The sequence below is a fragment of the Pinus tabuliformis genome, chromosome J (assembly GCF_031772625.1).
Source record: "Pinus tabuliformis cultivar Carrire ecotype Pingquan chromosome J, CPIR1, whole genome shotgun sequence".
NCBI classification, from domain to species: domain Eukaryota; kingdom Viridiplantae; phylum Streptophyta; class Pinopsida; order Pinales; family Pinaceae; genus Pinus; species Pinus tabuliformis.
The window spans coordinates 647,863,879-647,884,831 of NC_142295.1; the positions used below are offsets into that span (position 1 = coordinate 647,863,879).

The 20,953-nt window shown below is 41.3% G+C and overlaps 1 protein-coding gene across 1 annotated transcript in view; it reads left to right on the forward strand.

The window, feature by feature from the left end:
- BSH (transcription regulatory protein SNF5, putative (BSH)) overlaps positions 1–20,953 on the forward strand; it is a 424,444-nt gene that overhangs the window by 27,799 nt on the left and 375,692 nt on the right. Inside the window, exon 5 of the mRNA XM_089380810.1 lies at positions 11,579–11,696. Coding sequence (XP_089236936.1) covers positions 11,579–11,696 — 118 coding nt within the window. The remainder of the gene's footprint in view (positions 1–11,578; positions 11,697–20,953) is intronic.

Below are 20,953 nucleotides of genomic sequence, written 5' to 3' on the forward strand. Positions count from 1 at the left end.
ACTATACTCGATGAAGTCATACTCTTGAAGAACGACCACACTTGATGATGGTCTCGATGACATGATTGGAAGAGTGCTTTGGAGCTTTCCTAATGACAAATTAATGAAGGTTGTGCTATGACATATCACTGCACTTGTATATAATGATAGTGTTGAATACGTGATGTTGAATTTTGTAAGTCTATCCATTAGAAAATCAATCTGTATTCTGCTAGTTTATTTCTTCTACTTGTTTAGAATCGAACAAGTTATTTAATGCATTAAATACCGAAATAAACACAATACAGTCACAACATCTACAGATCATCAACTGAAAGAAAACAAGCACACAAGTGACACCGTTATTTTGGACCAATGTCCCTAGAAAACCCAATGCGGGAAAACTGGTGCAGCTATTCAAAGGGTTATATTATTATGCAGTGTATCTGAGTACAACTGGGTGCCTAACCGGCTCACTCGACAGAGAAAAATACACGGCAGCAATACCTCTATATCCGGAAACAGGTATTCAGAAAACTTGTCCCACAAAACCCTCTCCGGCACAAGTGAAGCTCGGCGCTGGCCCTTCTGACCTTTGCGTCAGTCTCCCACTGAATTGCGTCAGCCCCAGGACCCTCTGCGTCAGCCCTATAAGGCACTGCACAACCTCTGGGAGCCTCTGCGTCACTCCCTCTGCCCTCTGCGTGGATGACGCAGTCTCTCTGGGCTTTGCGTTGCCTCTGCTGGGCTCTGCGTAGCTTGGACTGACTGCTGCTCTCGCTCTCTCTGCTTCTGTGCTGGTCTCCTAGTATTGTCCCTGCCTCTTTGCCTCATACTCACTGCCCCTCGCTACTGATCACTGATTCAACTTTGCTTAGCAACCCCGCTCTAGCAAAATGAATGACTGATCACTCTGGTGTATTCTCCAACTGACCCTCAAGCCTCTTCTTATACTTTTCTCGTTGGTCCATCAACGACCGAGATTAAATCTCTAATCAACGGCTAAGATTAGATTTGGCTTGATCCATGACTTTTGGAACCTTCTAACCCAGTTTTATATTAATACCCATTAATATTTTATTTTTCCTAAGTTTAGACTTAGGAACTCCATTAAAAATAATAATTATTTTAATATCTCCCACACCAGGTACAATCTGTCCAAACCATTTATGGGTCTTGGATATCTCATGTGCTTTAGCCTCTCCACCAATTTTCATGGCTATAGCACATCCGATGCTACCCCAAATCAACACGTGATGTTACCATGATGACATGGATACTGCCTCCTACATGATGACACTATGATCCTTTGATTGATGACTAATGATCCAATGATGAAACAATGGAGAAGCTATGCTATCCCAAACTCCTTATGCACAAAAATTAAGGACAGTCATAAAGAAAATAGTTTTTACCACCTTAGAGGCATCCTTCCAAAATGATTCATATACCATCTTTTAGAGTATGTTTTTCCTTTCCAATGAGCCCTTACTTGCCTCGAAACTCCAAATAGTTCGTGAGATATTGAATTTCTAAGTCAAGAAAATTATATTTAGCAGTGAGCCAACCTACACCTTGTCTTTCAAGTCGGCCTCCATACAGTGACGTGTCTCTTCGCTTTGGCTTGCAAAAATCACTATATATAAGGATTTCGGACCTCATTCTCAACTGTGCAATTCCGTGATCATCACAGAAGTGCCACAACAGCTCGGATAAGGGAAAATAAGGGAGAAAGGAGCACAAGAATAATTTAAAATGATTTGGGTCTAAATCTTTATTACAATTATAGTGATTTGAACATCTCTGGACAGAAATATATCTTGGAGAGGAGTCTTATCATTTTCGGACTATGATCCTTGAAAATAGAACTGTGGTCTCTTTATCCCCTATAGCTTGGATTATGTGATTGTAATACATACCTTGTTGGAACTATGGTGTAATAGGCTCAAATCCTTCGCTATGGTATATTCTCTTGGCTCAAACTTTGTAGAGGATTGCAGTACCTTAACTGTGATCATTCAACGGTGGTAAACCTTCTAACTCAGGTAGTGATAATCTTCCTCGAATTATGGGAAAAGAACTTGTGGTGTGACTATACTGTGATAAATTCTCCTTGGATAGTGGAAATACACCTTGTTTAGCTCAAACACCTTCAAAATTGAAGTATTCTTTGTAGCAGACTCCTTTGTACTCGAACTGTGGTGACAACAGTGCAGTGCCACCTCCTTTCTCGGATTGTGGTGAAGTACAGACTTAGAGCATATATGTTAACTCTTTTTGAAGTTTAGAGCAGTCTTTGGAAGCATTTCTGAAACATAGTTGAAGTCGGAGCGCCCTTGTACTGGATTGAAGACCTTGTTCAAGCATACATACTTGTGCAGACCTTGGAGTAGCTTGTTGAGTAGAATTAGAGCAACCTCTTTAAGGAACCTTTGTGTTGATTAGAGGTAGCAGATCTTGGTGCACTATTGAAGCCATTCCTTGGAGCAACACTATTGAAGACTTAATGAAGTAGCTGTGTAAAAGGCTATTCGGGTGACACCCTTGAAGAATTTGTGGAGACCTTTTTTGAAGTCTGTGTGAAGTGATCTTGAAGAAGATCCCAGATTGGAGCGTTCTTGTTGAGTAGCCTTGACTAACCTTGGAGACACTGTTGAAGACAGTTTGGTGAATTGTCTTGAAGATAACATTGAAGACTATGATGCATCGTTGATGACATCATGAGGTGACTTGGAGAATTTGCTTGGGTACGATGAAGAGCAATGGTGACACCTTCTATGAGATCAAGGTTGTCATTGATGACGTGACGTGGAGACTAAGTGAAGGGATAGCTGAAGATTGACAGGGCTCGTTGAAGAAGACATTGGGAGCCGTGAAGTATAACCAAATATATCTTGACGAAGTAAAGCAAGGGTTGGAGCCTCGTAAAGACAAGGTTGGTGCCTTGGAGGATAGGGTTGGAGCCCTAAAGGATCAGAGTCCTCAAGAAACCAAGTCAGAGCTTGAACTAGATATAAGGTTGGAGCCCTTGAGGTTGGTGCCTCAAAATTGACAAGGTTGGAGCCTTGGAAGTCCAAGTCGGTGCTTGGCAAAATACAGGTTGGAGCCTGGGAGATTGAAGATTAGTGTCTTCATCTAGGGTTGGAGCCCTAAGTATATTGTAAAGAAGAAACTAATAAAATCAATATTTCTTATTGTTCATTTTGTGTTCTAAATATAAGTGATCTAACTGGTAAAAATAACAATTAAAAAGAAATATTGATTCACCCCCCTTCTCAGTATTTCCAACAATTGCAATGTACTGAATGCCTCGAGAAAATTCGTCTCAGAGTTAAAATGATTCTTTCGTCTTGGCGAAGCCATCTCTCCTCTTTGAGTGAAGCTCCTCGAATGACCTTTGGGATTATAAGCTTCAAGTTTACCTTCTCCCTTTTTAAGCTTAAACCTGGTAATCATTCACACTCAAGAACCAAATCAAACTAGATCATTTAAGCTTTGTTTCCAAACTTGATCAAGATCTTTTATTGTGAGCCTATGATTTATTGGGCCTAAAACAAAATGCGAAATACCAAGCTTGACAAAAAGCTATTAAAGCAAATAACATAAATAAACAACTGCAAATAAAATAAAAGAACACTGTAACATAAATAAACAACTGCAAATAAAATAAAAGAACACTATAACATAAATAAACAATTGCAAATAAAATAATAGAACACAACGAGATTGATAACGGAGTTCACCCAATGTGGGCTACGTCTCCGGGTCCACTTCCAATGGAGTGGCCTCTTCAATTATGATGCAAAATGATTCAAATTAAATCAATTCCCCAATTTCTAGCCGACTCTCTATTTTGTAGCTTTATAAAAAGCCTCTAAGAACCCCTTGCAAAACTCTCCAAAAAGGGCACAAACTCTATGCATTATTACAAAACAGTGATAACCATGCTACAAAACCAAAGGGCTCAGCCTTTTCTTTAACACCATAACATTGTTTGCTACACAATGACCTTTAAATCTCTTGTCGACCTATCTGTCCCTTTCCTGCACTTCAAAAGGGCCAAAACTGTGTTTTACACATAATACACACTATAAACAAGGCCTCAAAATGCAAGTGTTAGGCAAAAATATCACATCCACAAAGTTGTGGTGTATTGGCAAAACATTTTGTATATATTGGCATTGGGGTTCGCAGCCCCAGGGTTGAGCTCATGGAGGTTGCGGCCCAACTCGTTGGAATCATATAAAAATAGCATATGTTATATATGGCACATATTAACACTGGCATGCTATACATGACCATATGTTTGTTAATCCACCGAACCATATAATATACCGTGGTCCACGTGCTTTGTTGTCCAACCAATCACTTGTGATTGCGTGGCTTTGTTGTCGGTGGGCTGTTGGACATGTGCTCGGTAGCTATGCGGAGAATTCGGTCAATTGGGAGGTCGTGCGTCAAGCTTGTGGCTTTCCCCCCCTTTTCAGCAATCAGTGATAACAAAAACTTAAATATAACATTCGCCAGTTATGTTTCAACGACGACTTGTGGCTTATTGTTGGAACTGTTGGCCACTTGCTTGGAGGTCTCGCATTCAAATCTCGTTGGTGCCCGTATGTTGAGCCACTTTTTGGCGTTTTGTGGTGCCTCATGGTGCCCTTCAATTGGGCCACCAGATTGGTCCATGCCATGCATCTAGCCATCGCCACATCAGCCTCTGCTTGCCACATCAACACTGACTCAATGCCACTTTTCTACTCACTATGCCACGTCATTTGACATCTGCCACATCACCTTGTCCTTACTGCAATGTGTCACGTCCAGACACTACCATGTGTCCTAACAAGTTCGCCTTTTTCATGTTGGTCAAAATCTTCAAACTGCCGTAACTTCTTCATACGGACTTCGTTCGATGTGATTCAAGTGGCATTGGAATCGTCTCGTTGAGCTTTTTGACATGGCGCTATTTGCATCAAATTTTGGGGACTTTGAATTTTAGGCCTTTCTGGATCCCCTTGGATCATTAGTGAGAGTCTAGAATTCTTTGAAAAGATAGTGGAATTGTCATAGTGTCTCATAGTTAGCCGTCAGCCTCTGCCTGCCACATCAACATTGACTCAATGCCACTTTTCTATTGGCTATGCCACATCACCTTTTCCTTACTGCCATGTGTCATGTCCACATGTTGCCACGTGTCCTGACAAGTTTGCCTTTTTTCATGTTGGTTAAAATCTTCGAACTACCATAACTTCTTCATACGGACTCCGTTCGATGCGATTCAAGTGGCATTGGAATTGTCTCCTTGAGCTCTTCGACATGGCACTGTTTCCATCAAATTTGGGGGACTTTGAATTTTAGGCCTTTCTGGATCCTCTTGGATCACTAGTGAGAGTCTAGAGTTCTTTGAAAAGATAGTGGAACTGTCCTAGTATCTCATAGTTAACCATGTAATGGAAGATGAAGTGCTCCTTAGTCTCAATCTCCTAAGATGGCACATTTGGTAGATCTTGTTTGATTGGTCAATTTAGTGGTCCATCTTGACTTGAAGTCTATGCGAGCCCACTATAAATTGGCCTAGGGTGATATGAAGAGTGTGCATCCAATGGCGAAGTATGTAAGGGAGCCAACGATGAGTCAATCCCTTAGATTCATGAAGTGCTAGTGTAGAAGGTCATTTGTGGATGCAACTTGCCCTGAGGGTTTATCCAAGTGACCTTAACAAACTGACTACAAATATCATCTTTTGTTTGGTAGGTAAGAGATGGTTGGGCAAATCAAGGGAGTAAAGTTGTTGGTGATTTCAATCTCTGACCTCCTAAAAGATCAATGATGATCAATGAGAGTCTTCTTCATCTTGGTGAAGATCATGACCTTGGCTTTACCTACTAATGAAAGTCACAAAAAAGAGCTAAGGCATCTAGCTATCTCTGTAACCTTTTTGGGGATGAGGCCAAGAGGATCACATTGTCAACAAAAAGCAAGATAAATATCAGATGGTGGAGAAGGCGACTGTCTTTGTATTGGATGTGCTCATGTAGGAAGGACTCTAACTCTTTAATATAAATCTCTTTAAATAATGTGGGGGATAGAGGAAACCTTTGTTTGACCCTTGTAGTACTCTTAATATAATTTAATTCTTGGTGGGTTGTGCAGATGTGTAAGGATTCTCTCGTATAGATGAATGTTGGCAATCAATAAAGTCTTTAAATACTAATGCCTTTGAGCCTCTTTAACAATGCCTTTTGAGGCATAGAGACAAACACTTATAGAAAATCTACAAAGAAGTGGCAAACTTTCGTAGAGCAATGCCGCGCCTCCTCAATGATTGCTTGGAGTGTAAGGATGTGATTATTGGTTTGGTGAATATGTAGAAATTTAGCCTAATCTCTAGCCCTGAGTTATCTTACTCAAGCTTCCCAATGAACTTCAAATGGAGGACCTTAGCATAGAGCTTTGAGAAAGTTTGGCCAACCATGATTGTCCTATAGTTATTGGGATTGACACTAGAGCTCGATTTGTGGATTGGGTGAACTTTGTGATGTAGCCAGGATTGTGGAAAATTTGTAGAGGAGGAGCAAAATCTTGCCTTTATCAACAAGATGAAGAAGAGCAACATGAAAGGAGGGGACATAGGAAGGGTCATGAAGGGAAGATAGAGGATTCAGGGTTTTCTAGTTAGTGAAATGACTTGAGTCACATAAAGTATTTCAAGTGTCAAAAGTTTGGTCGCTATGCTTCTTAGCATCATGAGAAAAAGGGGAAGGGCAACCATTAGCAACATAAGCAATTTGTAGGGAGTGTAGAAGCATCAAATAGAGTGGATGGGCTTTCATCCAAGCTTGAGTCACTTTTTTGTGGTCTCATGTCTCTCATCTAACATTGTGTTTGGTGTTGGATTATATGTGATTGGTGCCTCCAAACATATGACCTCTAAAACGAAGGCCTTCATCAAACATCAGGAGTAGGAAGTAGGTATGCAAGTGGAACTTTGTGATGATGCCATAAGAGTAGTGGGATCCATCTCGTTCTAGATGCCATTAGATGATATTCTTGAGCTTACTAGTGTTTTTTATGCACTTGGCTTGACTAAGAATCTTTTCTTAGTTTTAGTGATGATAGATCTAGAATATATGTTTGAGTTTGATGATAAACAAGTCCTCATTTGGAAGATATACTTGGATCTTGGTTGGGTTTTAGCTAGAGGTATTTGAGGGGATGGTTTTATATGTTGTAGGGGGATCCTATGAGAGCCCTTGTGCATAATAGTGACAATTTGTGTGAACTTGGGCACATGAGCCTAGGTCACTTGCACTTTGGAGTGTTGCCAATCTGAAGGACATGGTGTAGGGATTGTCGAACTTAGCGGTTGAGAAGAAAAGAGTGTGCAAGGGTTGTGCAATTAGCAAGCATGTGAAGGCCACTTTTCCTAGTAGTGAGCATAGATTAACAGAGATGCTTGACATAATGCACTAAGATGTATGTGGATCCATGACTTTAGCTTGCTTGTCAATTAATATTTATCATGTGTCATTTATTGATGATTTCTTTAGGAAGTCTTGGATTTACTTCATGAAGACCAAGGACAAGGTCTCTGGGAAGTTTCACGAGTTTAAGGCTCTAGTAGAAAATCAGATTGGAAAAAATGTTAAGGTATTAAGGTTTGACAATGGAGGGGTGTATACCTCCAAGGACTCTGACATTTTTTGCAGGAAAGCAGGGATCATGGAGCTAACAATGGCCTACAACCCTTAGCAGAATGGAGTTGTAGAGAGGAAGAATAGGTCCAACGTAGAGATAACCAAATCTATGATTCTGGATCTATATTTGTGCATTCGTCTTTGGGAAAAAGCATGTCCCACAACTTTCTATATTCTTGATCCGTGTCCTCATTTTTGAATGAACAGAGGAGGCATTCATAGGCGAGAAGCCAAGGATAGATCTTTATGTTTTCTGTTGTGTTGTCTACATTGATATTGTTGAAGAGAATAGGATCAACCTGGAACCTTCTAGTTTGAAGGACATTTTTCTAGGTTATAGAGAGACCTCTAAAGTTCACAAAGTCTACATTCCATCTAAGCAGAAGGTAGTTGTGAACAGAAATGTCAAGTTTTATGAGGATCCATTGTCCTCCTAGTCTTTGGAATTGGAACCTCTAGCAGTCTCTGAGGAAGTAGAGAAGCTTGCTGCCCCAAAGTCTGATCTGCAGATTTCAGAAAATCAGATTCAAATCAGCAAGCTTTCATAGGTTCAGGGGATGCCTCTTTACCATCCAGTTGAATGCTAGAAAGCCTAGGTGTCTAACCTAGACAGTATAAGATGCACAAGTGCAAGTTGGAGTCCTAAGACTTCATTTTGGGTAAGTCATCCTCCCAAGACGTTTCCAACTTATGTAGCATTGATGTAGAGCCTTTAGTTTTGAGAAAGAAGTAGGTCAGTAGGTTTGTCAAGGTGCCATGGTGCACAACTCCATCATGAAGAATGATGTGCCGAAGATTGTGCCTAGACCAAAGGGGAAGTTAGTGATTGACTCTAGGTGGCTGTAGAAGGTTAAGCATGCAGTAGATGGCAGCATAGATAAGATAAGATAATTTTATTAATGTCCAATGAATGACCACAAAAGTAGGTCAAAGGGACTGAAAAGTACAGCCAGTATGAATACAAAGTGGGAGTGCATATGCAACTCTGAGGAAATGTAAAGAGTACTAAAAAGCTTGGTTTGTGGCTAGAGGGCTCTAGCCTCTCCCAATAGGAGAAAATTGACTATGAGGCGCTTTTTCCCTTGTTGCTAGGTATACTTCCATCAAATTCATTATGTCTTTAGCATTTGTCTTCGGTTGGCATTTATGTCAATTAGATTTGAAGAAAATATTTCTTAATGTTTGATTGAGGTGGCGTACATACATTAGTGAAGATGCTTTGAGGTGCAGTGTGTGAGACCCATGCTTGTAGCTTGAAGAAGGGTTTTATGGGCTGAGGCAAGCACCGGATACATGGTACTCCAGGATCAATGAGTATCTTTTAGGTTTGGGTTTCACTAAAACATATGCAGATTCCAATCGTTACTATTTGTTTGATGATTCTATTCTCTTGTTTTAGTCTTGTATGTAGATGGTCTTACACTCACAGTAAGTTCAAAGAAACTCATAGCGTGGTGCAATGTGGAACTGGCAAAAGAATTTGATATGAAGGACATCATCTCGATACACTACTTTTTGGGTCTAGTGATGTGGTCTTCCTTTGATAGGGTATGTAGTTGAGATTTTGAAAAGATTTCAGAAGATGGATCGTAAGCCCATGGCTACTCCTATTGTAGCAAATCTGAAGTCATTTGTTGATTCATATACATACTTGATTATTTAATCGATGTAGAGGCAGTTGATAGGTTCCCTCATGTATCTGGTAAAATACCATATCTGACATCTGTTTTGCAGTGAACACCTTGAGTCAGTAATAAGTATATGGTGGAGCCTAGGAAGGTTCATTTGGTTGCAGGCTGCACCAAAACATGTGCTTTGGTACTTGAAGGACATGTTGCATTTCTGTTTGAGGTATTTGGCAATGGAGAGTTGATGTTGCATGGGTTTACTGATACTGATTGGGCAGGTAGTGCTAGTGATTGGAGGAGCAGTTCAGAGTGTTGGTTCAATTTGGGTTCAAGCATGCTTTCTTGATTCAACAGGAAGCAGAATTCAGTGGCACTTAGTTCATCAGAGGTAGAGTATATGGCAGCTATCTCTGCTAGTTGTGAAGCCATCTGGTTCTCAAGTTATCAGCAGAGGTGACAGATTAGACTTTGGACACTACCATGATTTACTGTCACAAGTAGAGTCGTTTCAAACTTTTTTGACAAGCCAACGTTTCATGGTTGGTTGAAGCATACTTAGATCAGGTCCCATTTTATAACTGACAGAATTCAAAAGAGAGTAATAGTTTTTCAGTCCATTCCTACAGATGAACAGGTTGCAGACATATTCACCAAACCTTTGAAAGGGAGAAGTTTGAGATGTTTAGGGAGAAACTTGGTGTGGTGGGTGAACACTTATGTTGACAGGAGGGGGTGTTAGTTTACCTGTGTAGCATGGACAGTGTTGCAACTATAGTGCTCTTTCCTTTTACAAGCAGTCAGTGCAGCAGAGTTTTGTACAGCTATAGTGTGCCCTCCAGCAGCTCGTACAATAATTGAGTGTGCACTAGTATTTATGCAGGGGAGAGGGAGATATTGGCATGCATGCACTATTTCCAGTCTTTCCATTTTTTAGATGCTTTTCCTATATTCAGTGGTTAGTTTTAAATTCACGTTTTAGTTTATTTAGTTTTGTTATGGCTGTGGCACAAATCCATAAGTTAGTAGGGGTGCTCTTGCATGAGGATTTTCCTGCTTAATGAAAGGTGCAGATCTGAAGGAGGGTGAACCTTATCTTGGCTTGGTTATGCATGCATGCTACGTGCACTTGGGTTAGATTTCACACTGCCAGTCTAGGCATATCTTTGTCTTGGTTATCGACGCATGCTAGGTGCAGTAGGCTCAGATTTCACGCTGCCAGTCTAGGTGCTGTTGTGATGCATGTGCTTATCTATATATATATATATATATATAGATATTGTATCTCTCTTCTTTCTATATAAAGGCGAAGCATGGTGCACTATTTTTTGGTTCAAGGATTTGACATTGTAGCTGTAGTTTTTCTTTCTGTTTTTAGATTTAACAGAAAATTATAGACGTTTTGATGGCCAGATTAGCACATTTGCTGTTTTATTTATCAACATCAAGTGTTTGTAGGTAAAATTACTCCTAGCAGAAATTTTGATTGGTGTTTTCAGTATTAACGATCTATAGTTTCAGGCTAGTTTTTACAGTAAAGAATCTGTTCACAATGGTCTGATTTTTGACACAAACATCTTCCCAAGTCTTGTTGTATGTTTGTTTGAACCTGCTCTCTCTCTCTTTCTTTTGTTAAAGTACTAGCATAAATTTTGATTGGTGTTTTCAGTATTAACAATCTATAGTTTCAGGCTAGTTTTTACAGTAAAGAATCTGTTCACGATGGTCTGATTGTTGACACAAACATCTTCCCAAGTCTTGTTGTATATAGTTACAAGTTAAGAGTGTTGTTCTATGTTTGTTTGAAACTGCTCTCTCTCTCTCTCTGTATATGTGTGTGTGTGAGCACGTGAATTATAAAATTGTTTAAAGCAGCGTATCGCCGTATAGTCCATCAGACTACTGATACTCTTGGAAACTTGGAATGAATAAGACAAATTTGTATGTCTGAAGTTTTAATAATATTAAGTCTGTGTACAGAAATATGTGCCACGTTCCTTCACATTCCGCGATAGCAGAGGACTCAAATGGTTTCTTTTCTGTTCAAAAAGTTCTTTCATGAAGAAAACTGAATATTCATGAGTCCTAATTCTGGGCCTAGCTATTGTTGGGTTGTCATTTTTCCATCTCTGGCATTTTTCTGTTGCTTCAGTATATCATGGAGTATAATGTTTCTTCCTTAAATGGTGTTTGATTTTGCCTTTTAATGCTTTCCAGTGTTTCAAATTTAATTTTATGATGTTTTTTAGTTATTTTTCCAGAGATGATGTTTTTTAGTTACTGCTAAATCTCTATAGCAACTGCAGGCCAACATCAGAGAACTTGATTCCCATTCGCCTTGATATTGAAATTGATGGACTACGTTTGAAGGATGCATTTACGTGGAATGTAAATGGTATGTTTTTGATTGCAAATCCTAGTGTAATCTGATCAGAAAAGTTACTTCCTTTGGCACTAACCTTTGTTACTATGTTGTATTCACTTAAGGTGGCAACACCCTTGTTTGTGACAATCTATGGTTTAAAACGGTTTGGACAATTTAAATTTTATTTTTGTTTGATTTTATTTAGGATTGAAATTTTCTTTACTTTTGTCACATAAGAGAAAAAAGGTTTAAAGGATATGGCCAAAATAAAATTTGCACACACAGTATCTATATTGGAGTAAATAGATATTAGTTTTCAACCACAAAGTAACCAAAAAAATTTGTCTTCACACCAAGTTGGCAGAATCATGCACAGACTACATGCTTTCTTATTCCCACAGGCTACATGTAATGTTCCAAATTGAAAAGTTATAACAAATAACAGAAGCATGTACAAGGAACAACCATAAACAAATACCACACATGCATATCAAAACACCAGGAAAATAAAGCAGAACAACTGAGCCATTTTATTAACCTCAAGAATGATGAGTACAGTGAGTAAAGACAATGGAACACTTGTATCTATCTATTTTTTGGGATTTGGAGTTGTCAAATGACATCTAATTCACATGCCGAGTAATAATTTCCTTGACAAATACAAAGGCTGACCTTTAGGTACAAAGCTCCCTGAAAGCAGAAATAGATGCAACTCTAGGCAGCCAACAATCAGAGCATAAATTCAAAGTGCAATTTTCTTAGGTCATTATAACCAGCAAACACTTGTGGAATCATTTTACTTGCATCCAAATTCACACATGGACTCTTTTGTTGATTTGTAAAGGGATCTCGAAGGGATTAAGCCTAGCAATTGAACCACCCAGACTTGACTAGCGTAGAAATGTGTTACTGCAAAGAATAATTTTATGTTCAAATGCTTGTAAAATGCAATAATACTGCTACCACTATGTCACTGTTTCAACTGTGATTAAATGAGTAAACATAGTGTTTGAAATCTAAAACAAATACAAGAATGAAACACACAGTCCTTTCTTCAAACAGTTGGCAACTTGGCATACATCCTCAAAGAGGTCAAATCTATAAGGTCATGGCCAAGATCAAAGAGTTTGTATGATTTATGTCTGTATATCTTGCTTTTCAGAGGCAAGGAGCACCTTCCAGCTATGGAACCATAGTAATGTTGAGAATTCTAGGGCATCAAGTTGTTAGGGTTTATTATCAGAATTCTCTTTTAACTTGACAAGTTCTTGTGATGTTTATTACATTAGTGTAATATCCCCAATTAATTAATTTTGTTAAGAAGATTTTCTATTTCTGCAATTTTTTAAATTGGGAGATATTTTGGCATTAAAACTTAGAAAAGTGGGCCGTGGAGACACCACTTGATTTTTGGCAAAGAGGAGGCCTCAAAGGAAAAAGGAAAAATTAAAGTGTTGGCGGATGGTGGGGGCCACCCAAAAGGGAAATTCACACCCTTAGGCAACTCACACTTGTGGGGAAGGAGGAATTCGAATTTGGTGGAACCCACAAAGAAAAGGGACAACAAAGCATAAATAGAAGGAGAGGACCACATTTAGGGGGCTTATGACAATTTGACATCTGAATTAGAGTCCTCTTGTGCTGTTTAGCACAAGGAGTTTCCGGGCGGAAATTTCAGCTCCTTCTTCGGTGAACCTTGAGTGTCACCCTAGGGGAGCTGTAGGGAGATTGTTGCAGGCATGGTGAAGCAGATTTCAAGTGCATGCATCAGCAAGGGTGTGTTTCTCCAAGGACGCAGAGGCAGTTTGTGGAGCTGAGTTGGGGCAACAAATTGGGCATTTGGTGGAGGAGTTTTTGCAGGGAAATCTCCTACCGGGAGAGCAGAGATACTTGGATAATTTCCAGGGCTGGAGCTGTGATATTTTAAGTGATCTGAGCTGCTCTAATTTGGGTCTATGTAGGGGCAATTTGTGTTGAAAAATCAATACTAGTAGGATTTAGGGTTTGATTCCTCTTTCTTGATAATTACTTGTGAATTATGTTGGCCTCTTTTACTTTTTAATTAGTTTATCTTTCATCAAGCAATTACCAAATTATATGTGTATGAAGATCACAAAAACAAGAGACACAAGATGTAGGCGCACAGCCAGGGCAAAATCCCTACAAGGGGAAAACACAGTCAAGAACCTTCCCTTCAGTAGATTCAATTCAAGATGAGACACTTCCAAACTTCTTAGATCTAGACAAAGATCTCCTCCAACCACCAAGTCAGCCCTTCTCTGCAATAGATGATCTTCACAAGATACTCCAAGTGACAGCTCCCCAGCAACAACTTCAGTTCAAAATTTCGACCCCCAACAATAGAAATTCAACCCAGCAACAAAATTTTGGGTCTGCAGTAAACATAGATTTTTCGGCTCCAACAACTGCCCAGATGCTTCACATGCGCGAGAAGTAGATAGCCCAAAAACTTCGATTTAGGTCTTCCCAACAACTTCGTCCTCTTCCAGCTACTTCACACCTTTTTACTGCTTCTCTTGCTTGAACATTGAACTTGTTGAGTGAATGTGACAAATAGGTCAAATTGAGTCTCCTTATATAGCCTTTCTGCAGGGCCAAATTGCCCTTATGTAGGCCGGCTTGGTGTGGAGGTGACAAATTACGTTTTTGACTAAAAAATAACTCTTTTTACATGATACAAAAGCCCAAGAAGGGTCTAATAAAAATTTCAATGACTCTAATGATTGAAGACAAAACCTAGAAGCCTTCAATGGAGGCTTTGGCCTAGAAAACTTTGACCCAAGCATGAAACCCATGCTTTAATAAGTCATTTTCTTTAATATTAAATTTTCTTTTTGACAAGTGCAATTATGAAGACCAAAGCTAGTTACATTCTTCAACACTCCCTCTTAACTAGGTAGGTATTCATAACTACATACACAATACTATATAGAAGATTTCAAAACGAAATTAAATACTAAGAGTTCTAGCATACTCAGTGCTACATACTAGATTCCTCACCAGGGTAATCTATTCGGATGGGACTAAGATGGACTAAAACTTTCAGCCAATCTAGGTATCATTAGGCTTACTTGCTAACCATTAACCCAAGGATCTAGGTTCGTATCCAAGGTCAGAGCTCCAAGACCAACGACACCCTTCCTCTTGGGTATCTAGACATTAACACATAGGCCGACCAGATGTCCTCCCAAGCATTCACCATTAGATGCTTCATCTCTCCCTATCAATCAAATCTGTAGTATCGACTAACCGAAGCATGCTTCTAAAATACTCAAACTTCTTATCCAGAAGAGATTTCGTCAGCACATCAGCGACCTGTTCATGTGTCAGAATATACTGTAGCTTCACAACCCCATCTTGTACAAAGCTCCTAATGTAGCGGTACTTATTATTGATATGTTTCGTCCTTGCATGGAATATGTTGGAATTTCTAAGTCTATCTGTTAGAAATCCTTCTTGTACTTTCTGATTTATTTCTTCCTACTTGTTTTGTTAATTAACAAGTTATTTACCATGTAAATATTGAAAATAAATACAAGTACAATTTCAACACATATAGATCATCAACTGAAGAAAAAAACAAGCAAGCACACAAGTGACACCATTATTTTTGGACTAATGTCCTTGGAGAAACCCAGTGCGGGAAAACCAGTGCAGCTATCAGAGGGTTTTATTATTAAGGAGTTTCAGAATACAATTTGGGTGCCAGAAATGGCTCACCCAACAGAGAATGCCCTCGACAGCAGTACCTCTCAGTCGGAGACAGATATCAGCCCCAATCTGCCCCATGAAATCTCCTAATGTCAGCCTCTAGGCTCTGCGTCAGCCTCTCTAGCCCAGCGTCAGTCCAGTGTTAGCCTCTCAGGGCTCTACGTCAGACTCTGGAGCCTTTGCGTCTCCCACGCTGGCTCTCCTCAGGCTCTGTGCAGCTCCTGGCTGCCTCTGCGTGGCCTCTGGCTGCCTCTACGTCAACCCTCTCCCGGCTTTTGCGTTGATGCTCTCGGTACTATCTCTGCCTCTCTACTACTGTATTCACTGCCCCTCAGCTGCAACTCTGATCACTCCTTCGATTTCCTCAACAAGCCCTGCCCCAGAAAATCGAATTCTTGATCAACTCAATGTGTTCTCCAACTGACCCTCAAGCCTCTTCTTATACTTTTCTCGTTAACAATTCAACGGCCGAGATTAAGTCCCTAATCAACGGCTAAGATTAAATCTGGCTTAATCCATGACTTTTGGACCATTCTAACTTAGTTTTATATTAATTCACATTAATATTTATTTTCCCTAAGTTTAGACTCGGGGACTCCATTAAAAATATTAATTATTTTAATATCTCCCAAACTGGTTAGATTCTGCCCAAACCATTTTTGGGTCTTGGAGATCTCATGTGCTTTAGCCTCTCCACCAATTTTCAAGGCTAGAGCACATCCGATGCTACCCCAAATCAACACTCCCTCTTAGCGAGGACTGTGCTCTAGTAAGACTCCTCAATTAGTATCACCTTGATCATCCGACATCGGTCCCTGTGCTGATGCTAGGCTTGCTGCCCAACATCCTCCGCACTGCTGCATCATGTACTGCTACCCATGGCCCTACCACTGCCATTGCTGCATCCGTACGACAGCACCCTCTGCATCCGTGCTGTTGCCCATGGCCCTGCCACTGCCACTGCTACATCTACACTACATCCCCTCTCATCATGCTGCATCGTGCTGCTAATAGCACTGCCATTGCTAACTGCTGCACCGCAACTCAGTTACTGAGAAGTAACTGATCTCCCAACTCTGACATCTTTGTTAGGCTAGAAACACTCTTGATGCTGAAGCTCCCTTTGTCGCTGACAAGTGCTCCCTCTCTGACCTCTGCGCTGCTGCAACAACTCTATGCCTCTCGCACTGCTGCCTCACGCTGTCCTGGGACTCTTGCACTGTAGCCCTCTCTATTGCTCCATCCGCATCTGTCTCTACCGACATCCGCCAGTCCTGCTACTCCTCTTCGGGGCTCCTGTAGCAAGGTATAATCCAAGAGGTTGGGTACCTCAAGGATCCTGCCCCTCATCACCTGTAGTCTGTTTGACTACAGCTCGATGTCTCCCCACCTCTTCTCTTGAGGTGCATGAGCACTCATGGCACAGTCGTCATCAGTCTCCACTTCCTTCTCCACCTTAGCTGGCGCAACCTTGGTCTCAGAAGCCTCTCCCTTTCTCTTCTTCCTAGGACACTGGTTCACATAGTGACCCAATTCCCCACAATGGAAACACTTGACCTTGGAGAGGTCCTTTTTCTTTCTTTTCTCATGCTTTCCCGCAAATGTGAAAGCTACATCTTCTTCTTCCTCCTTTTTGATTTTGACCCCTTTTCCGCTACTCCCCGCCTTGGACACCCGTCTGATCTCTTCTTGATGAAGAGCCGCCCACAGTTCCTCCCAATCTGGAAGGCTCGTCCTGCCCAGTATGCTCTGGACAAATACCTCCCAATCCTCTGAGACTGCGTTCAATGCGGTCCTCACCATCAGTTCCTGATCTGGTGTGGCCCCTATGGAAGTTAGCTGATCACGGATCTCCTTCAATCCACCGAGGAAGACATCTATCTGCTCTCCCTTCTGCATCTGATATGACCGCAACTGGTTTTCAAGTAACATCCTCCTCTGCACAGAAGTATGCTGGTACAATTTCTTTAGGGCCTCCCACATCTCATTTGTCGTCTCCTTCTCGGCAATGTGTGGCACCACATGATCCTTGACACCATCAAGGATGATGCACTTTGCCCTGGCCATTGCCTCCTCGTACTTGTCATTTTCAGCTGGGTCAACCGGGATTGCTATCGTTTTCAAGGCGAAGTGTTTGATGCGATACCTGTCTAGAATGTGGACAAGAGGTTGGGTACCTCAAGGATCCTGCTCCTCATCACCTGTAGTCTGTTTGACTACAGCTCGATGTCTCCCCACCTCTTCTCTCGAGGTGCATGAGCACTCATGGCACAGTCGTCATCAGTCTCTACTTCCTTCTCCACCTTAGCTGGCGCAACCTTGGTCTCAGAAGCCTCTCCCTTTCTCTTCTTCCTAAGACACTGGTTCACATAGTGACCCAATTCCCCACAATGGAAACACTTGACCTTGGAGAGGTCCTTTTTCTTTCTTTTCTCATGCTTTCCCGCAAATGTGAGAGCTACATCTTCTTCTTCCTCTTTTTTGATTTTGACCCCTTTTCCGCTACTCCCCGCCTTAGACACCCGTCTGATCTCTTCTTGATGAGTAGCCGCCCACAGTTCCTCCCAATCTGGAAGGCTCGTCCTGCCCAGTATGCTCTGGACAAATACCTCCCAATCCTCTGAAACTGCGTTCAATGCGGTCCTCACCATTAGTCCTGATCTGGTGTGGCCCCTATGGAAGTTAGCTGATCACGGATCTCCTTTAATCCACCGAGGAAGACATCTATCTGCTCTCCCTTCTGCATCTGATATGACCGCAACTGGTTTTCAGGTAACATCCTCCTCTGCACAGAAGTATGCTGGTACAATTTCTTTAGGGCCTCCCACATCTCATTTGTTGTCTCCTTCTCGGCAATGTGTGGCACCACATGATCCTTGACACCATCAAGGATGATGCACTTTGCCCTGGCCATTGCCTCCTCGTACTTGTCATTTTCAGCTTGGTCATCCGGGATTGCTATCGTTTTCAAGTCGAAGTGTTTGATGCGATACCTGTCTAGAATGGACAAGATCCTGGCTTTCCAGACTACGAAGTTTGAAGCTCCGTCCATTCTATCCTGATCTCTTAGCCCATTCACTGTCATTTTGCTGCTCCTCTTTCGACTCTTTCAAGTCTCTCTACTTCCCTTCTGGAAGTTCTTGGTGTGACTCCCTTTGAGCCTCGATTTCCCTCTTAGAAACCTCTCTGCCAATGTCGAGATGCCCCACTCCAATTGTTAGTGCAGCTGCACCACTGATCTGGATTTCTTGGCTAGAAATCCTTGACAACAACTCCCTCCTCCTTGGTCTTGCCCTGTTGGGTACTGTTCTGACCACAGTACCCCACGAGCTTCGCTCCACAACTTACCCACAACCTCCTATGCCTCAACAATCTGAAGGTTAGAGTCTCTAGGCTCTGTGCAATCCCGACACCAGCAAAATCCGCACCTCCTGGCCACGGGCATCAATCCTTCCTGACTGAGAAAGATGATCGGGCACTGCGTAGGTCAGGTCTGCTCCTCTCTGCCACTGCGCTAATCCTCCTCTTGGCTCGAATTGATGATGCAGGCACTGTGTCACCCCTTCCTTGCTGCTTTCCGCTAGGAACAACTTCTGTCACTCGGGACAACTGTTTCTGCTGCTGCTGCTCTGCTCGGCTGATGCCCTTAGTTATCCTGTGATCTGCAGCTACGCTTCGATACCATGTTGGAATTTCTAATTCTATCTGTTAGAAATCCTTCTTGTACTTTTTGATTTATTTCTTCCTACTTGTTCTGTTAATTAACAAGTTATTTACCATGTAAATACTGAAAATAAATACAAGTACAGTCTCAACACATACTGATCATCAACTGAAGAAAAAACAAGCAAGCACACAAGTGACACCATTATTTTTGGACTAATGTCCCCGGAAAAACTCAATGCGGGAAAACCGGTGCAGCTATCAGAGGGTTTTATTATTAAGTAGTTTCAGAATACAATCTAGGTGCCAGAAATGGCTCACCCAACAGAGAATGCCCTCGGTAGTAGTACCTCTCAGTCGAAGACAGATATCAGCCCCAATCTGCCTCACGAAATCTCCCAACGTCAGCCTCTAGGGTCTGCGTCAGCCTCTCTGGCCCAACGTCAGTCCAGTGTCAGCCTATTTGGCCCAGCATCAGCCTCTCGAGGCTCTGCGTTAGCCTCTGGAGCCTCTGCGTCTCCCACGTTGGCCCTCCTCAGGCTCTGCGCAGCTCCTGGCTTCCTCTGCATGGCCTCTGGCTAGCCTTGCATCAACCCTCTCCCGGCTTCTGCACTGATGCTCCCGGTACTATCTCTGCCTCTCTTGCTACTGTATTCACTGCCCCTCAGCTACAACTCTGATCACTCCTTCAATTTCCTTAGCAAGCCCTGCCCCAGAAAATCGAATTCTTGATCAACTCAATGTGTTTTCCAACTGACGCTCAAGCCTCTTCTTATACTTTTCTCGTTGACAATTCAACGGCTGAGATTAAGTCCCTAATCAACGACTAAGATTAGATCTGGCTTGATCCATGACTTTTGGACCATTCTAACTCAGTTTTATATTAATTCACATTAATATTTTATTTTCCCTAAGTTTAGAGTTAGGGACTCCATTAAAAAAATTAATTGTTTTAATATCTCCCAAACTGGTTAGATTCTGCCCAAACCATTTCCGAGTCTTGGAGATCTCACGTGCTTTAGCTTCTCCACCAATTTTCAAGGCTAGAGCACATTCGATGCTACCACAAATCAACAAAATACAGGGTCTTCAGACATCTTGATGCTACTTTGATTATCACAATTTATCACTTGTAGGATCTAGAGGCTTTCTAAACAAATTTGACAAGAGTTTTCTTAACCAAACTACTTCTTTTCCTATTTCACAAGCAACAAAATATTCTGCTTCAGCACTACTTAACGCATCAGGATCTTGTTTTCCACTCATCCATGAAATCATTGCAGATCCCAAACTAAAACATCCACATGTAGTACTTCTTTCGTGAGTCTCACTAACACCCCAATCTGAATCTGTAAAACCTGTTAACTTAACTTCCTTACTATCATACTTTAGGCAGTGATGTATTGTGCCACGTAGATATCTCAAGATATGCTTGGCAGCTATCCAATGGTCATGACGAGGCTCCAACTAAAATTGACTGAGAACATTTACGACAAAACATATATTAGGTCTCATATTTACCAGGTACATCAGAGAGCCCACCAACTTATGATAGCTAGTAGGATCGACGAGACTAGAGTCGAAGCTTCTCAACTTCTTGAGATTAGTGATCATGGGAGTAGTCATAGGTTTGGAATCCATCATACCGAATCTTTGCAGTATCTCGATTATGTATTTACCTTGACCTAAATATATCTCTCCAAGTATCTACCAGACTTTCAAACCCAAGTAATAATGCATAAGTCCCAGATCTTTCATTTTGAATTCAGCTACTAGCATTTTCTTGCATTCTTGTATTTTGTGCTCCACACGTAATAAACATATCATCCACATATAGTAGTATAAGGATTGGTTCATTGTTCACCACCTTGATGTAGAGATTTGGTGGAGCG